We start from the raw sequence: 18,754 nt of genomic DNA on the forward strand, positions 1-18,754 counted from the left end.
CTCATAATACTTTTATTATTTTAAAAATAATTTTAGGCTGGGCGCGGTGGCTCAAGCCTGTAATCCCAGCACTTTGGGAGGCCGAGACGGGCGGATCATGAGGTCAGGAGATCGAGACCATCCTGGCTAACATGGTGAAACCCCGTCTCTACTAAAAAATACAAAAAACTAGACGGGCATGGTGGCGGGCGCCTGTAGTCCCAGCTACTCAGGAGGCTGAGGCAGGAGAATGGCGTGAACCCGGGAGGCGGAGCTTACAGTGAGCTGAGATCCGGCCACTGCACTCCAGCCCGGGCAACAGAGCAAGACTCCGTCTCAAAAAAAAAATAATAATAATTTTAATGAATGTTGAATAAAAATATATCACTTTCACATAGGCATTTATCTGAAGTTCAGAAATTCTCCCACCTTTAGTTTCTTCAGCTTCTGTTGTAGCAAGCAAAATAAAAGTTTTATATATATATATATAAACTAAAACACAATATAAAATACATAAATTTATTTTTTTTGAGAAGGAGTCTCACTCTGTCACCAGGCTGGAGTTTTTGTATTTTTGTATTTTTAGTAGAGAGAGCGTTTCACCATGTTGGCCAAAATTGTCTCGATCTCTGGACCTTGTGATCTGCCTGCCTCAGCCTCCCAAAACGCTGGGGATTACAGGTGTGAGCCACTGCACTCATGAAAGTTATTTTCAGTCCATTAATCTATCTACTTATCTAGCTACCTATTTGCACAAAAAGAGGTACGCGTTAATTATCACCTTTGCTTTTGATTTTGAGACAGAGTCTCTCTTTGTTGCCCAGGCTAGAGTGGAATGGTGCGATCTTGGGTCACTCACTGCAACCTCTGCCTCCCAGGCTCAAGCCATTCTCATTCCTCAGTCTCTTAAGTAGTTAAGATTACAGGCATCACCACACCTGGCTAATTTTTGTATTTTTAGTAGAGATGGGTTTCACCATGTTGGCCAGGTTGATCGTGAACTTCTGAATTCAAGTGCTCTGCCTGCCTCGGCTTCCCAAAGTGCTAAAATTACAGGCATGAGCTATCGCACCTGGCCATATCACCTAACGTTAAGAGTTATTTCTTGGTGGTTGAAAATTTCATGATTTATTACTTGCTTCTTTGTACTTTTCTCTCTCTTCTCTCTCTCTCTCTCTCTCCTTCACTCTTTCTGACAGGTTCTCACTCTGTTGTCCAGCCTGCAGTCTCAAACTCCTGGGTTCTAGCGATCCACCTATCTCAGCCTCCCGAGTTGCTGGGACTACAGGTGCACATTACCATAACTGGTTTTTAATTTTTTATAGAGATAGGATCTTGCTATGTTGCTCATGCAGGTCTCATACTCCTGGCCTTGAGCAATCCTCCTGCCCTGCCTTCACAAAGTGCTGGGATTACAGATGTGAGCTATAGCACCCGGCCTGTTTTGTACTTTTCTATAGGACTTAGATTTTATATAGTAATTACAAATAATTTTAACAAAAGCAGTAGTCATTCTAAACTTTTTAAAATTAAGCAGTGATTAAGAGCTACAGAAAGTAGTATTAATTCAGTGCCTATTATATACTAGATATTCTGCATTTAGTGAATCACCTAACCCACATATCAAGGCAGGAATTATAATCTTTATTTTCCAGGAGAGAAAACTGAGGCTTACAAGCATTTGTTAATTCTAGAGTTACACTGCTGCAGTTACACTGCCCCACCCAGCAGCCTGCCTACTGCTGGCTTTATCAAATTCAACCCCCCACTTCTACCCCTACATCTGTGCGTAAGAATGTTCACACACACACACACACACTTCTGCAATATTCCATCTGACTAGGTCAGGAATTTGTCATGACAAACCAACTGCAATACCTATTTCCTGACCAAAGCTGTTATTCAGTATCTCTACGATTTGAGAAATAGTTTGATTTCATGCTGACTAGGGTCACACTGAGGTCTTAAGAGAAGTAGTAATTACAAAGCATCCTAATCTAAGTGAAAGGATGTGATGTTCAGATATATCCAGCCCTTTGAGATGCTCTGCTGGAAGCTGGTTGAGGTGCAAAGTACTATTGACTCATGGTCATCTTGGTTCATGGTCATTAATAATGACACTTTGTACTTCTTTCGTGTTTGTGCTAAGGGTGGTTTCAAAACCTGGAAGAAGCTTATCAATTTCTAGGTATTCAAATATCTCTTTCACAATATATATGTGTGTGTGTGTGTGTATGTGTATTCTATGAAAATATACATGTATATTCACATATGAATATATATATGTATATTCGCATATGAATATAGTCACATATGAATATATATACATAGTCACATATGAATATACACACATACACACATAAATTTTTACAGTATACAGTAAATATATACAGTATATAATCAAAAAGTAAAATTTTTTTTTTTTTTTGAGACGAAGTCTCGCTCAGTCCAGGCTGGAGTTTAGTGGTGCGATCTCGGCTCACTGCAAGCTCTGCCTCCGGGGTTCACGCCATTCTCCCGCCTCAGCCTCCCAAGTAGCTGGGATTACAGGCGCCCACTGCCACACCCGGCTAATTTTTTGCATTTTTAGTAGAGATGGGGTTTCATCATGTTAGCCAGGATGGTCTCGATCTCCTGACCTTGTGATCCACCTGCCTCAGCCTCCCAAAGTGCTGGGATTACAGGCGTGAGCCACCGCACCCAGTCAATTCTTTTTTTTTTTTTTTTGAGATGGAGTCTCACCATGTTGCCCAGGCTGGAATGCAGTGGCTCAATCTCAGCTCACCTCCATCTCGTTCCCCCTGGGTTCAAGCAATTCTCCTGCCTCAGTCTCCTGAGTAGCTGGGATTACAGGCGCCTGACACCGCACCTGGTTAATTTTTCTATTTTTAGTAGTGACAGGATTTCACCATCTTGGCCAGGCTGGTCTTGAACTCCTGATCTCGTGATAGACCCATGTCATCCTCCCAAAGTGCTGGGATTACAGGCATGAGCCACTGTGCCTGGCATAAAGTGAATTCTTAATGATCATTGAAAAGAAAATGGCAGGCCAGATGTGATGGCTCCCACCTGTAATCCCGGCACTGTGGGAGGCTGAGGTGGAAGGATTGCTTGAGCCCATGAGTTTGAAACCAGTCTGGGAAATATCGTGAGACCCCCTCTCTATAACAAATATAAAAATTACCTGGGCATGGCAGCTCATACCTGGGGTCCCAGCTGATTTGATCTGGGCCTAAGACCACCAGAGCGAGCACAAAAGAACCAGCGAGTAGGCAAGGGTAGGAGCAAAACTGCAAATTTATTTTTGGTCACCCAGCTTCAGGGAAGAAGGTGTGGGGGTGAGGTCTGTCGGCCTCCGGCAAAGGAGGCCGAGAGAGTCACCCGGTGGAGCTCTCGGGCGGAGTTCCTGATGCAGCCCCGACAGGAGTGGGGGCTGGGAAGTCCGCGCTGCGCATCTGCCGGGAGCGGCTTTTCTAGGAGTGGGAGGGCAATAGGCGGGGCACGGGCGTGTCGGGGGGCGTTCCGTAGGTGCGACCAGGTAAATCTTGGTCTCTTCGGATTGACGTCACCTGACGCATGCCCGGTTGGTCTGCACCTTCCCAGGCACCGGCTGCATTTTCACGTGCGCGGGAAAAGTTAGTGATGAAGAACCCGGAAGTGCGCCATCTTGCCTCCGTTCGTCCAAACACTAGCTACTCAGGAGGCTGATGTGAGAGGATCACTTAAGCCAAGAAAGAGGTTGTGGTGAGCCGAGATCATACCACTGCACTCCATCCTAAATGACAAAGCAGTAAGTTGCCTAAAAAAAAAAAAAAAAAAAAATTGTTATCCAAGAAAAATTAAAAATCTCTCTCTACAAATGTATATAGTCATAGTATATTACTCAAAAAGTAAATTCTTAATAGTTCATGACAAGCAAATGGCAGGCCAGGCATGATGGCTCATGCTTGTAATCTCAGCACTTTGGGAGGCCCAGGCAAAAGGATTGCTTGTGTCCAAAAGTTTGGGGCCAGCCTGGGCAACATAGTGAGAACCAACCTCTCAGAAAAAATAAGAAATTAGCCAGGCATATTGGAATGAACCTGTAGTCTCAGCTACTCAAAATGCTGAGCTGGGAGGATCACTTGAGGCCAAGAGGCCAAGTCTGCAGTAAGCCATAATCACATGACTACACTCCAGCCTGGGTGACAGAGCAAGACCCTAAGGAAAAAAAAAAAAAAAGAAAACTGTAAAAAATATAAAAAAAGAAGACATGAAGTGAGAAGCTACCATGTCCAGGGCAAAGACAAAGGGCCCCAGCAGAGGCCCATTGCCCCCTCATCCCCAGTAGAGAAGAAAAACCATGGGACACTAAATAAAACAGAAATCACTGTGAAACCACATAGGCAGAATTTACTATTGATTTGTCAGAAATCCACTCTCAAGGTTAAAAGAAGAGACGGCTTTTGCTAAGGCACTCTGCTGTGAACAAATGAGAGTCTAGGGAAGCTTTAAGCTCCTTGATGCTGTTGACCATCAAAGACTTAAAGCTGGATCTGGAAGAGGCAACTGTGAGGCAAGAGCAAAACCAGAAGAGGCCACCATGAGGCAGAAGATGGGCCTTGAGTGGCCACTGTGAGGCAGAAGATAGGCCAGACAAGGCCATTGTGAAGCAGGAGCTGGTGTAAGAGAGACTACCATGAGACAGGAGCTGGGTCTTGGGAGGTAGATTTGAGGCAGGAGATGGGCCTGGTGAGGCCACCGTGAGAAGAGAGCTGGGCCTAGAGAGGCCAATGCAAGGCAGAAGCTGGGCCAGTTGAGGCTGCCGGAAGTCAGATAGGAACATGGCCGGGGAAGGCCAGCATGAGGCAAGAGCTAGGCCTGGAAAGCCCACTGTGAGGCAGGAGTAAAGCGTGGAGAGGCCATTGTCAGGCAGGAGCTGGGCCTGTTCAGGCTGCCACGAGGCTGACAATAGGTCTGGAGAGCTTGACTTGAGAAAGTTTTGGGCCTACAAAGGCCACCAGGAGCTGGGCAGTAGCTGAGTCCAAAGACGTTGTTGTGAGGCAGGAGTTGGGCCTATAGACACAGCCGTGAGGAAGAGCTGGGCCTGGAGAGGATGGCAGGAGGTAGCAACTGGGCCTAAAGAGGAAGTTCTGGGCCTGGAGAAGCCGCCAAAAGGGAAAAACTGAGCCTGGAGAGGCCGTTGTAAGGAATGAGCTGGGCCCAAAGAGGCCATTGAAAGGCAGAAGCTGGACTTGTCGAAGCTGCCAAAAGGCAGGAGTTTTTGGACTAGGGAGGCTACAGTGAGGCAAGAGCTGGGCGTGGAGAGTCCACTGTGAGGCAGAGGTTGGGCCTGTACAGGCCTTCAGAAGGCAGGAGCTGGGCCTGGAGAGGCTGACTTGAGGTCAAGTTCTGGGCCTGAAGAGGCCACCAAAAGTCTCTTGGTGGCCTGGGAAGGCCACCAAGAGGCATGAGCTGGGCCTGGACAGCCTGACAGGAGAAAGTTTTGCACCTGGAGAGGCCACCAAAAGGCAGGAGCTGGGCCTGGAAAAACTGACTGGAGGATGATTTGGGTCTTCAGAGGCCGCTAGGAGGCAGGAGCTGGGCCAGAAGAGGCCAACTTGAGGACGATTTCGGCCTGCAGAGGTTGCTGGGAGGAAGAGCCGGGCCTGGAGAGGCTGACTGGGGGAAGTTTTGGGCCTGGAGTGGATGCCAAAAAGCAAAAGCTAGGCCTGGAAAGGCCACCGTGAGGCATAAGCGTAGCCTGACAAAGGCCATTGGGAGGCAGCAGTTAGGCCTGTAGAGGCTGCGAAAAGGCAGGAATCTGGCTGGAGGAGGCCACGGTGAGGCAAGAGGTGGGCCTGGAAGGTGCACTGTGAGGTAGAGGCCAACAACAGGCAAAAGCTGGGCCTGGAGAGATGACGAGAGGAATGAGCTGGGCCTAAACAGGCCAGTATGAGAAAGGACCTTGACCTAGAGAGGCCAGTATGAGGCAGGAGCTGGGCCTGGATAGGTTGCCAGAGGCATCCATTGGGCATAAACAAGCCTCTGTGAGGGAGGAGCTAGGCCTGTTGAGGCTGCTGGGAGGCAGGCGGAAATTTGGCCCACGGAAGCCACTATGAGGCAAGAGTTAGGCCTGGAGCGGGTGCTAAGAGGCAAGAGTGGGGCCTGCAGAGGCTGTTCTCAAGCCAGAGTTGGGTCTGTACAGGCCACCGCGAGGCAGAAGGTGGGCCTAAAGAGCTTGACTTGAGGAAGTTTTGGGCCTACAAAGGCTGGCAGGAGCTGGGCAGGAGCTGAGCCATAAAAGGTTGTTGTGAGGCAGGAGTTGGGCTTGTAGACACAGCCAGGAGGAAGAGCTAGGCCTGGAGAGGATGCCGGGAGGCAGCAACTGGGCCTGGAGAGGCTGACTTGAGGAAGTTTTGGACCTGTAGATGATGTCCCGGGACAGGGGCTGGGCCTGGAGAGGCCACTGTGAGGCATGAGCTGGGTGTAGAGAGGCCAGTGTGTGGCAGGACCTGGGCCTGGAAATAGGTGGAAGCCTGGCCAGGGAAGGTTGCCATGAGACAAAAGTTGGGCCTGGAAAAACTCTCGTGAGGTATGAGCTTGGCCTGAAGAGTCATTGGGTGGCTGGAGCTGCGTGTGTAGAGGCTGCTGAAAGGTAGGGGCTTGGCTTGGGGGGGGCCACGGTGAGGCAGATGCTGGGCCTGGAGAATCTGCTGTGAGGCAGATGTTGGGCCTGTAGAGGCTGACAGGAGGCAGGAGCTGGGCCTGGAGAGGCTGCCAAGAGGCATGAGCTGGGCTTAAAGAGGCCAGTGTGAGACAAGAGATCAGCCTGGAGAGGCCACTGTGAGGCATGAACTGGGCCTAATGATGCCAGTGTGAGGCAGGAGCTTGGCCTGTTGAGGCTGCTGGGATGCAGGCAGGAACTTGGCCGGGGGACGACCTCCGTGAAGCAAGAGCTGGGCCTGGAGAGGCCATTGTCACGCAGGAGCTGGGCCTATCCAGGCCACCAGGAGGCAGAAGTTTGTGCGGGTGAGCTTGATGTGAGGAAGTTTTGGGCCTACAAAGACCTCCAGGAGCCGGGCAGGAGCTGAGCCGAAAGAAGTTGTGAGGCAGGAGGTGGGCCTGGAGATCCAGCCGGGAGGAAGAGCTGGGCCTGGAGAGGCTCACTTGTGGAAGTTCTGGGCCTAGAGAGGCTGCCAAAAGGCAAAAGCTGGGCTGGAATGGCCACCGTAAGGCATGAGCTTGGCCCAGAGAGGCCACTGGGAGGCAGGAGCTAGGCCTGTAGAGGCTGCTGAAAGGCAGGAGCTTGGCCTTGGGGGCTGTGGTGAGGCAGATGCTGGACCTGGAGAGTCTGCTGTGAGGCAGAGGTTGGACCTGTAGAGGCCAATGGGATGCAGCAGTTTGGGCTGGAATGGCAGACTTGAGAAAATTCTTGGTCTGGAGAAGCCACCGGGATGCAGGTGCTGGGCCTGGCGAGGCCACTGAGAAGCAAGAGCTGTGCCTAAGGAGGCCAGTGTTAGGCAGGAGCTATGCCTGAAGAGGGGACTTGAGGAAGTTTTGGGCCTGGACAACCTGTTGGGCGCAGGAGCTGGGCCTAAGGATGCTGCCATGAGACATGAGCTGGGCATAATGAGGTTAGTGTGAGGCAGGACCTGGGCCTGTAGAGGCTGCCGGGAGGCAGGTAGAAACTTGTTTGGGGAAGACCTCTGTGAGGCAAAAGCTGGGCCTAGAGAGTCCGCTGGGAGGCAAGATCTGGGCCTGGAGAGGCCATTGTCACACAGGAGCTGGGCCTGTCCAGGCCGTTGGGAGGCAGAAGGTGGGTCTGGAGAACTTGACTTGAGGCAGTTTTGGGCCTACAAAGGCCACCAGGAGCTGGGCAGGAGCTGAGCCAAAAGAAGTTGTTGTGAGGCAGGAGTTGGGCCTCCAGACACAGCCAGGAGAAAGTGTTTGGCCTGTAGAGGCCACCTGGAGGCAGCAGCTGGGCCTGGAGAGGCTGATGGAAGGCAGGAGCTGGGCCTTGAGGGGCTGACTTGTGAACATTTTGGGACTGTATAGGCTGCCCAGAGGCAGGAGCTGGGCCTGTACAGGCCGCCAGGAGACAGAAGGTAGGTCTCAAAAGGCCACTGTAAAACAGGAGCTGAGTCTTGGAAGGTGGCTGTGAGGCAAAAGCTGGCCCTTGGGAGGCTGATGAGAGGCAGGAGCTGGGCCTGGTGAGGTTGACTTGAGAAAGTTCTGGGCCTGGAGAGAAGGCTGGGAGGCAGGAGCTGGGCCTAAAGAGGCCATTGTAATGATGGAGCTGGGCCTGTGGAAGCTGCCATGAGGTAGGGTATGGGCCTAAATAGGCCATTGTGAGCCATGAGCTTGACCTGTAGAGGCCGACTGGACAAAGTTCTGGACCTGGAGAGGCTGCCAGGAGGCAGGAGCTGAGCCAAAAGATTCAAGCACATTACATTTATTAGGCACTTTTTTCCATTATTACATTGTAATATATAATGAAATAATTACAGAACTCACCATAATGTAGAATTAGTGGGCATGTTAAGGTTGTTTTCCTGCAACAAGGTGGTCCCATCTGAGCTTGATGGGAGAAAGTGACAGATCATCAGGTATTAGATTCTCACAGGGACAGTGCAACCCAGATCTCTCGCATGCACGGTTCACATAGGATGCATGCTCCTATGAGAATCTAATGCTGCTACTGATCTGAGAGAAGGCGGAGCTCAGGTGGGAATATGAGCAATGGGGAGTGGCTGTAAATACAGATGCAGCTTCCCTTACTGGACACCACTCACCTCCTGCTGTGTGGCTCCTTATAGCTCCATGGCTCAGGTGTTGGGGACCCCTGCTGATGTACATCCAAAAGGACCGTTCCCACAACAGTCTTCATAGCGGTCAAGTACAGTAACCACTTAGCTCCCAAGGCATGTGCCTCAGCTGGCATTTCATCACAATCAACAGTAAGTGGTAGCTTGAGTCATTGTGAGGTCACTTTCTGGAAATCACCAGCATCCCATTTTCCATGGCAAGGAGCTCAGTATAGTCCTTTGGATAACCAAACCCATGTCCAAATCCCATCTGTGTGAGTCTATCTCCAGGGACCCTTCTTAGCGTATCAGAGTCCAATCAGGAGACATAAACCACTCAAAAATTTAAAGTGGTAAAATTTAATACAGAGAATTATTCATTATAACAGGGGAATAACATAATGAGAGACTGGCTAGCGCAAAGTAAAGAGAACTCTAGAGAATATAGGACTAGCCCTGGTCAGGCATGGTGGCTCATGCCTGAAATTCCAGCAATTTAAGAAGCCAACACAGGAGGACTGCTTGAGGCCAGAAGTTAGAGGCCGGCCTGGACAACATAGTGAGACCCTGTCTCTATCCAAAAAAAGAATAAAATTAGCTGGGAGTGGTGGTGCACACTTGTAGTCCCAGCTCCTCAGGAAGCTGAAGCAAAAGGATAGTTTGATCCTGGGAGGTTAAGGCTGCAGTGAGTCATGATTATGCCACTACAGTCAAGCCTGGGGGACAAAGCAAGACCCTGCCTCAAACAAAACCACCACCACAATAACCATTTACAGACAGAAAAGAAATAGAGCTAATAAGCTAAGGAAAGATGTTGAAATGTGACAAAGTAATATGACGTCTTTTATCTATTTAAAATAATCAAACAAAAAATAACTTATTAAATTATAATACCCTGTGCTGGCAAAGGTGCAGTGAAATGGACTCCTTCTTATACTATGAGGGGTGTTTAAATTGTACATAAGCCTTCCAGGGTAAAACTTGGCAATTTTTTAAAATAATAGAGACAGGGTCTCACCTTACTGCCTCCTCCAACTCTTGGCCTCAAGCAATCTTCCTGCCTTAGCCTCCCAAAGTGCTGGGATTATAGCCAGGAGACACCCAAAACCTTGTCAGTTTACATCAAGAGCAATGAGAATGTCCATTCACCATGACTCACAGTAATCTCACTTCTGGAAATACCTTGGGAGACAATTCAATCTAAACAAAAGGTCATCTGCATAAACACGGTGAAATTCTGGGAGTAATCGAAGACACAGTGGTTAAATGAAATAAGAAACAGTTATAAGAAATTATATTACGGTATTTATAGGCACCTGATAAAAGGTCAGTTCATGTTAGCTGCTACTTTTTTGTTGTTTTGAGACAGGGTCTCACTCTGTCACCCAGGCAGGAGTGCAGAGGCCTGATCATGACTCACTACAGTCTCAACCTCCCTGGGCTCAAGTGATCCTCCCACAGCAGCCTCCCAAGTAGCTGAGACTACAGGAACATGCCACCACACTAGGCTTATTCATGTATTTTTCTGTAGGGATGGTGACTCCTTTGGTTTCCAAATCCTGTCTGAAACTCTTGGCCTCAAGCCATCCTCCTGCCTCAGCCTCCCAAAGTGTTGTGATTACTGGTGTGAGCCACCACACCTGTCCAGCTGCTACTTTTATTATTATTATTATTCCACTCAATTAAAAATAATTTTCATTAAAATTATCATTTTCAAGGCTATGGAACAATATGTGTCCTACAGCATAATTGTAAAAACATATACAGTCATCCCTCAGTATAGAGAGGATTAGTTTCAGCTCCCCATGTCTGCATATACCAAAATCCATGTATACTCACGTTTCACATTCAGCCCTCTGGAACCCACATATAGGAAAAGTCCAAATATTAGTTGGGCATAGTAGCAAGCATCTATAGTCTCAGCCACTTGGGAGGCTGAGGTGGGAGGATCACTTGAGCCTGCGAGGTTGAGGTAACGGTCAGCTGTGATGGTGCCACTACACTCCAGCCTGGACAATGGCAAGACCCTGTCTCAGAAACAAAACAAAACAAAACAAAAAACGAAAAATGGGTTAGAAATTGTAGTGAGGTCTGTTGGGCAAAATTCAATATAAGCAAAGTATAAATTAATGAAGCAAATGGTGATAAATTAGTATGATTGACTTTCTGGAGTTTCTGACAATAAAGGTAAGAAAAATGCAAAACACAGAGACAGAGGGTAAAAAAAGAAATTAGGGAAGCATTCTACATGTTTAATAAAATGACACCGGCCATGTTCATGCAGCAGCAGTATGTCATGATATGACATACCTTGGAGAGAAATTAACAGATGAGGAAGTTGATAAAAATGATCAGAGAAGCAAATTACTGATAGTGATAGTTAAGTAAACCATGAAGAATTTCCACAACTGATGCCAGCAAAGTGGAAATATTGTACAGTGTGTGTTGAAGTTCCTGGACAACACTGTTTATTTGCCTTTTGTTTGTAAGAAATGAAGAAATGTATCCACTAAAAGTTATTCTTATTATCAAAAGAATATGTGTGAATAAGTCATTTGAACTTATTCTTCTGTTTTTCTACTTTGATCTTCCAGCCATCATCCCACAGCCTTACTTTAGAAATTTTTAATTTTTTTAGAAATTTGAACAAGTGCTTGTTGTGGTGGCTCATACCTCTAGGATGGAAGGGTCACTGAGGCCAGGAGTTTGACACCAGCCTGGCCAACAAAGTGAGACCCCATGTCTACAAAACAATTTAAAAATTAGCCAGGTATCATCGTGTATACCTACAGTCCCAGCTACTCAGGAGGCTGAGGCAGGAGGAGCCTTAGCCCAGAAGTTCAAGGCTGCAGTGAGCTGTGATTGCACCACTGTACTCCAGCCTGGGTGACAGACTGAGACCCCATCTCCCAAAACAAAAAAGAAAGAAAGAAAATAGATCAAGTAGCAAGTTGTATGTGGCTTACTCTGAATATTTCTAACTAGAAGTTCTTAATCTTTCCGGGTCTAGCATCCCTCTACATTTTTTAACTTTGTTGAAGATCTCTAAGGCTTTTTCTTTATATAAATAATTATATTAAAATTAGAAAATAAGACAAAAATTTAAAAATATTATTCATTACATATTAATAATAGAACCATTACCTGTTGATAGAAGTAATACAAGACAAAATTTTTAAAATATTTGGCGGGGCGCAGTGGCTCACTCCTGTAACCCTAGCACTTTGGGAGGCTGAGGTAGGCGGATCACAAGGTCAAGAGATCAAGACCATCCTGGCCAACATGGCAAAACCCCACCTCTACTAAAAATACAAAAATTAGCTGGGCATGGTGGCACACACTTGTAATCCCAGCTACTCGGGAGGCTGAGGCAAAAGAATTGCTTCAACTCAGGAGGCAGAGGTTGTGGTGAGCTGAGATCGCACCACTGCACTCCAGCCTTCTGACAGAGCGAGACTCCGTCTCAAAAAAAAAAATAATAAATTTATCATTTATTACATATTAATAATAAAACCATTACATGTTGATATAATACTTCTTTTGTTTGTTTTCTGAGACGGAGTCTCATTCTTTCGTCCAGGCTGGAGTGAAGTAGCGTGATCTCCGCTCACCGTAACCTCCATTCCCCAGGTTCAAGCAATTCTCCTGCCTCAGCCTCCCGAGTAGCTGGGATTACAGGTGCCCACCACCATGCCTGGCTAATTTTTGTATTTTTTTTAGTAGAGACAGGGTTTCATCATGTTGGCCAGGCTGGTCTCGAACTCCTGACCTCAGGTGATCCACCCGCCTGGCTCTCCCAAAGTGCTGGGATTACAGGCATAAGCCACCACGCCCAACCCGATTAATATATTTTTTAAAACACTGATTAGTCTGGCAACAACACTGGGCAGGGGTCTCCTCATTCCCAGTGACATAAGCCCCACTGCACGGCTCCAGGGTTGCAAGGGCTGGAGAGCCAAAAGGCTCTGACTTGAGATTTTATTATTTTATTTGTATTTCTATTTGTGTTGTGAGACAGCTCCTGCTCTGTAACCCAGACTGGAATGCAGTTGTGCACTTATAGCTCACTGCAGCCTCGACCTCCTGGGCTCAAGCCATCTTCCTGCCTCAGCTCCCCAGTAGCTGGTACTACAGTTGAGTGCCACCATACCTGGCTATTTTTAAAATTTTTTGTAGAGTGAGGGGTCTTGCTATGTTGCCCAAGCTGGCCTCAAACTCCTGACACCTCAAGAGATCTGCCCACCTCAGCCTCCTGAGTAGCTGGGACTATAAGTACACATCACTATACCTAGCTACATTTATTTTATTTTATTAAATATTGAAAAATATTTTTGGCCAGGCGCGGTGGCTCATGCCTGTAATCCCAGCACTTTGGGAGGCCGAAGTGGGCAGATCACATGAGGTCGGCAGTTCGAGACCAGCCTGACCAACATAGAGAAACCCCATCTCTACTAAAAATACCAAATTAGCCAGGCGTGGTAGTGCATGCCTGTAATCCCAGCTACCCAAGAAGGCTGAGGCAGCAGGAGAATCGCTTGAACCCAGGAGAATCACTTGAACCCAGGAGGCAGAGGTTGTGGTGAGCTGAGACCGTGCCACACTGCACTCCAGCCTGGGCAAAAAGAGCGAAACTCCGTCTCAAAAAAAAAAAAAAAAAAAAAAGGAAAAGAAAAATATTTTTGTAGAGAGGAGGTCTTGCTATGTTGCCCAGGCTGGTCTTGAATTCCTGCCCTTAAAAGATACTCCCATCTCTGCTTCCCAAACAGCTGGGACTACAGGCATGAGCCACTGTACTGAGCCTGAAGATATTTCTTTAATTTAGCATCCCATACTTGATAGGATTGAGAAAGGCAGTAGTGTTTTTTAAAATTACTTAATAATTCAGTAAGTATCTATCTCAACTTTGACTCCTGCCTTCTCTCACACTCCACATCCAGTCTGTCAGGAAATGCTGTTGTGTCTTCAACATGTATTGAAGATCCCCACCCAGCAACTCCCTGGCCTCCTCCCCTGCTTCTCTCCTCTGACCATCTCTCACCACCACTATGACCCTGGTCAGGACCACTATCATCTCTCGCCTGGATGTTGCCACAGCTTGGCCCCCACGCTTCTACCCAAATCTTCCCACAGTCTTTCTCAACTCAGCAGCCAGAGAATGCTTTTAAATCGGGAGAGAGACCATGTCGCCTCTCTGCTCAGAACCCTCCTGCAGTTCCCATCTCAGTCAGAGTAAAAGCCAAAGCCCCAGCAATAACCTCCCAGGGCTTACACGATCTGTGCTGATCTCAGCCCAGCAACTCCCTGGCCTCCTGCCCTAATTCTCTCCCTCTCTTCTTCTGCTCCACTGACCTCCTTCCAGAGCCTCAGACACACCTCAGACACTTTATTCCGTTGTTTCTGCCTACAATCCTCTTCCCTCAGCACCTCGGCCAGCTCCTTCCCCTCCTTCAAGTCTTGGCTTAATTTTCGCTTAGGAGGCCACCCCTGACCATTTTATTTAACACTGCCATCTGTCCTCATCATGCTAATTTCTTCCTTCCTTCTTTCTTTCCTTCCCTTCCTTCCCCTCACCTCTCTCCTCCCTCCACCTCTCTTCCTTTTTTTTTTTTTTTTTTTTGACAAGATCTCACTCTGTCACCAAGGCTGGAGTGCAGTAGCACAGTCACAGCTCACTGCCACCTCAAATTCCCAGGCTCAAGTGGTCCTCCCACCTCAGCCTCCCTAGTAGCTGGGACTACAGACAGGTTCATGCCATCATGCCTAATTAATTTTTTTAGAATTTTATTTTATTTTGAGATGAAGTTTCACTCTTCTTGCCCAGGCTGAAGTACAATGGTGCAATCCCAGCTCACTCAGGTGATCCACCCGCCTCGGCCTTCCAAAGTGCTGGGATTACAGGCATAAGCCACCATGCCTGGCCATTTTTTTTATTTTTTGTAGACACAAGGTCTCACTATGTTGCACAGGCTGGTCTTGAATTCCTGGTCTCAAGTGATCTTCCTGCCTAAAATTCCTAAAGTGCTGCGATTGCCAACATGAGCCACCATGCTTGGTTTCATGTTCATTTCTTCTTGCTGCTGCAACATAGTTTGCAGTTTCCTAAATTTAGTGGCTTAAAACACTACAAATCTACCATCTTACAATTCTGGGGGCCAGAAGCCCAAACTAGGTTTATTAAGGCTAAAGTCAAGGTGTCAGCAGGGCTACAATTCCTTTTGAAGGCTCTAAAGTGTACCCTTGGCTTTTCCAGCTTCTAGAAGCCACCCCCATTTCTTGGATCATGGCCCCTGACTCCATCTTCAAAGCCAGAAGTGAAGCATCTTCAAATCTCCCTCTCTGACCTCTGCTTCCATCAACCACATCTCCTGCTCCAATTCTGACTCTCCTATCCTCTTTTTTTTTTTTTTTTTGAGATGGAGTCTCACTCTGTTGCCCAGGCTGGAGTGCAGTGGTGGGATCTCAGCTCACTGCAAGCTCCGCCTCCAGGATTTACGCCATTCTCCTGCCTCAGCCTCCCGAGTAGCTGGGACTACAGGCGCCCGCCACCTCACCCGGCTAGTTTTTTGTATTTTTTAGTAGAGACGGGGTTTCACCGTGTTAGCCAGGATGGTCTTGACCTCCTGACCTCGTGATCCGACCATCTCGGCCTCCCAAAGTGCTGGGATTACAGGCTTGAGCCACCGCGCCCAGCCCCCCTTTCTTTTATAAAGACCTTTGTGATTGCTGGGCATGGTGGCTTTCACCCATAAAACCAACACTCTGGGAGGTCAAGGCAGGAGGAACACCTGAGGCCCAAAGTTTGAAACTAGCCTGAACAACATAGTGGGACCCCACCTCTAGAAAAAAATGAAAACAAATGTTAGCTGGATGTGGTGTGTGCCTGTAGTCCCAACTACTTAAGAAGCTGAGGTAAGACGATCACTTTAGCCCAGGAGTTTCAGATCAGCCTGGGTGACATAACTAAATTTCATCTCTACAAAAATGAGCTGAGCATGGGTGACATGCATGTGTAGTTCCAGCTACTTGGGAGGCTGAGGTGGGAGGATCGCTTGAGCTCAGGAGGTCAAAGCTATAGTGAGCTATGATCACATCACTGCACTCCAGCCTGGATGACATGGGGAGATTCTGTCTCAAAAAAAGAAAAGAAAAGAAAAATATATTTGGTCTCTGTCCCTGGTTCCTGGTACAGAGCTTCTAAAGCTTTTATAAAGACCTCAGTGACAGAGGTGATAGGAGCATCTTTTGTTTTAATATTTGGTCTTGGTCCCAGGTTTCTAACACAAGAGCCTCTAAGAACTCTGGGATCTCCAGAATGATAAGAATGCATTTGGGGATGTTGTTGAGATGAATGGGTGGCTGCAAGCTCCTAGATTTCTTCAGGAGGAGGGCTGACTGCCAGAGGAAGCAACCAGATGATTAGAGGCTTGGAACTTTCAGCCTCACCTGCTTAACTCCAGGAGGCAAGTGGGGCTAGAGATCGACTTAATCACTGATGGCCAAGGATTTTATCAATCGTGCTTGCATAATAAAGCCTCCATAAACACCCTGAACAACAGGGTTTGCAGAGCTTCCAGGGTTGCTGAACACAGGAGATGCTGGGAGGGTAGTATGTTCAACAGAGTGCATGGGAGCTCTGTGCCCCTCCAAACTTACCTTGCCCTGGACATCTTTCTTTTCTTTTTTTTGAGAGGGTCTGGCTCTTTTGTCCAGGCTAGAGTGCAGTGGCACAATCTCAGCTCACTACAACCTAAGCCTCCCCAGTCCCCAGCTCAAGGCATCCTCTCACTTCAGCTTCCCTAGTAGCTGGAACTATAGGTGCACAACACCACACCTGGCTTTTTTTTTTTTTTTGTAGAGACATGTTTTTATCATGTTGCCCAGGCTGGTCTCAAACTCCTGAGGTTAAGTGATCTTCCCACCTCAGCCTCCCAAAGTGCTGGGATTACAGGCATGAGCCACCACATCCAGCATGTACATCTCTTTCATTGGTTGTTTCTGAGATGTATCCTTTACAATGAACCAGTAACAGGAAATGAACTGGCCCAATGCGATGGCTCACATCTGTAATCCCAGCACTTTAAGAGGCTGAGGTGGGAGGATCACTTGAGCCCAGGAATTTGTGGCCAGACTGGGCAACACAACAAGACCCCATTTCTACGAAAAATAAAAGAAATTAATTAGCCAGATGTAGTGGTGCAGACGTGTAGTCTCAGCTAATAGGGAGGCTGAGGTGGGAGGACCACTTCAGCCCAGGCAGTCGAGGCTGCAGTGAGCTATGACTGCACCACTGCTCACCAGACTGGCCAATAAAATGAGACCCTGTCTCTCAGAAAAAAATAAACTGTTTTTCTGAGTTCTGTAAACTGTTCTAGCAAATTATTAAACCCAAGAAGGCGATCATGGGAACCCCTGATTTGTAACAGATTGGTCAAAAGTACAGGTGACAACCTAGGACTTGCCATTGGCATCTGAAATGAGAGTGGTCTCGTGGGACTGAGCCCCTCATCTGTGGGGTCTGTGCCAACTCCAGGTAGTGTCAGAATAAAATTGTGGGATATCCAGTTAATATCCAGAGCATTGGAGAATTTGGTGTAGAAACTCCACACACACAGTCAGAAGTGTGTGAGTAGAGACAAACACGGGCTTTTCTTTCACCTGTCTACCTGCTTAACTGCATAGGAGAGGCAACACGTGGTGTTCATGAACAAAGCAAGCATTAAAGTCAAATCAGACCTGACATTTGACTCAGTCTTAATATCCAGGTGAGCTTGGGCAAATCACTCATTATCCCTAAGTCTTCATCACTTCATTCATAAAATGGGGATAACTGTGGCACCTACCTGTGATTTTATGAGAACTAATGAAATACTATGCTTGGTGTTAGTGTGATCATTATACCTATTCCAAACTATCTGACAAGGACAGTGATGCATGACAACATCAACAGATTAGAAATTGTAATGAGGGCTGGGCGCGGTGGCTCAAGCCTGTAATCCCAGCACTTTGGGAGGCCGAGATGGCCGGATCACGAGGTCAGGAGCTCGAGACCATCCTGGCTAACACGGTGAAACCCCGTCTCTACTAAAAAATACAAAAAACTAGCCGGGTGAGGTGGCGGGCGCCTGTAGTCCCAGCTACTCGGGAGGCTGAGGCAGGAGAATGGCGTAAACCCGGGAGGCAGAGCTTGCAGTGAGCTGAGATCCGGCCACTGCACTCCAGCCTGGGCAACAGAGTGAGACTCCGTCTCAAAAAAAAAAAAAAAAAAGGAAATTGTAATGAGTTCTCTCGGCAAAATTCCATACAAGCAAATTACTGTCTCTCCAAAGCATTCCCACCCACTTAATTCACCATTCCCTGAACAAAATGTGCCATCTTCATTGTCCAGGTCTTTACAGTGCTGGTTTCCCTGCCTGGGCAGCTCACTCCATCCCATCCCAGCCCATTCCCCATCCCTCCGCCTCCCCCTTCCCTCCCCACTCTCATACAAGTCTTCCTCATCTTTCAGGACCTGGTTTCAATATCACCTTAACTGGAAGCTTCTGTCACCCTCCAGAAGAGCTTCCCATTGTACCTGATGCATGCACTATTATTTGATCATTTCTGAGTCATGGTACAAGTCTTTTTGTACCTGAATAACATGTTGCCCAGTCAGTCTCTCTTCCTGGATTCTGAAGTCTTTCATGGTAGATCCAGCTGGAAGTGATAAAAAGACATTGTTTTGAAAAAGAGGGATGACACAGACAGACATAAATTCTTAAATGTTTTAAATGGTATGTGAAAATTTAACAAAATTCAAAGGCTTGTGGGGAACACTTAGGAGGAAAAGTTACTAGGAATGTTATAAAGGGTTAATTTATATTTTATTGTACTTTATTTTATTTTATTTTTTGAGACAGAGTCTCATTCTGTCACCTAGGCTGGAGTGCAGTGGTACAATCAGGGCTCACTGCAGTCTCAACCTCCTGGTCTCAAGTAATCTCACTTAATCT

The 18,754-nt window shown here is 47.3% G+C and overlaps 1 protein-coding gene and 1 pseudogene across 4 annotated transcripts in view; both read right to left on the reverse strand.

Moving 5' to 3' along the window:
- Window positions 1-4,351: 4,351 nt before the first annotated feature.
- LOC111530453 (putative uncharacterized protein FLJ44672) overlaps window positions 4,352-18,754 on the reverse strand; it is a 73,353-nt gene continuing 58,950 nt past the window's right edge. For 2 of the 4 annotated variants that reach the window (XM_026446732.2, XM_023197663.2), the window contains 5 exons: window positions 18,394-18,458; window positions 10,605-10,792; window positions 8,754-8,895; window positions 8,476-8,538; window positions 4,352-8,384 (listed from right to left, as the gene is read on the reverse strand). In XM_026446732.2, coding sequence (XP_026302517.1) covers window positions 7,688-8,384; window positions 8,476-8,538; window positions 8,754-8,895; window positions 10,605-10,792; window positions 18,394-18,404 — 1,101 coding nt within the window. In that variant the 5' untranslated portion in view covers window positions 18,405-18,458 and the 3' untranslated portion in view covers window positions 4,352-7,687. Of the gene's footprint in view, window positions 8,385-8,475; window positions 8,539-8,753; window positions 9,004-10,604; window positions 10,793-18,393; window positions 18,459-18,754 lie in introns of those variants that run through there. The other 2 variants (XM_023197666.2, XM_023197667.2) reach the window with 2 other exon arrangements.
- Window positions 6,021-7,578, reverse strand: LOC111530445 (annotated as a pseudogene).

This window comes from Piliocolobus tephrosceles, unplaced genomic scaffold, assembly GCF_002776525.5.
Source record: "Piliocolobus tephrosceles isolate RC106 unplaced genomic scaffold, ASM277652v3 unscaffolded_76, whole genome shotgun sequence".
Classification (NCBI taxonomy): Eukaryota; Metazoa; Chordata; class Mammalia; order Primates; family Cercopithecidae; genus Piliocolobus; species Piliocolobus tephrosceles.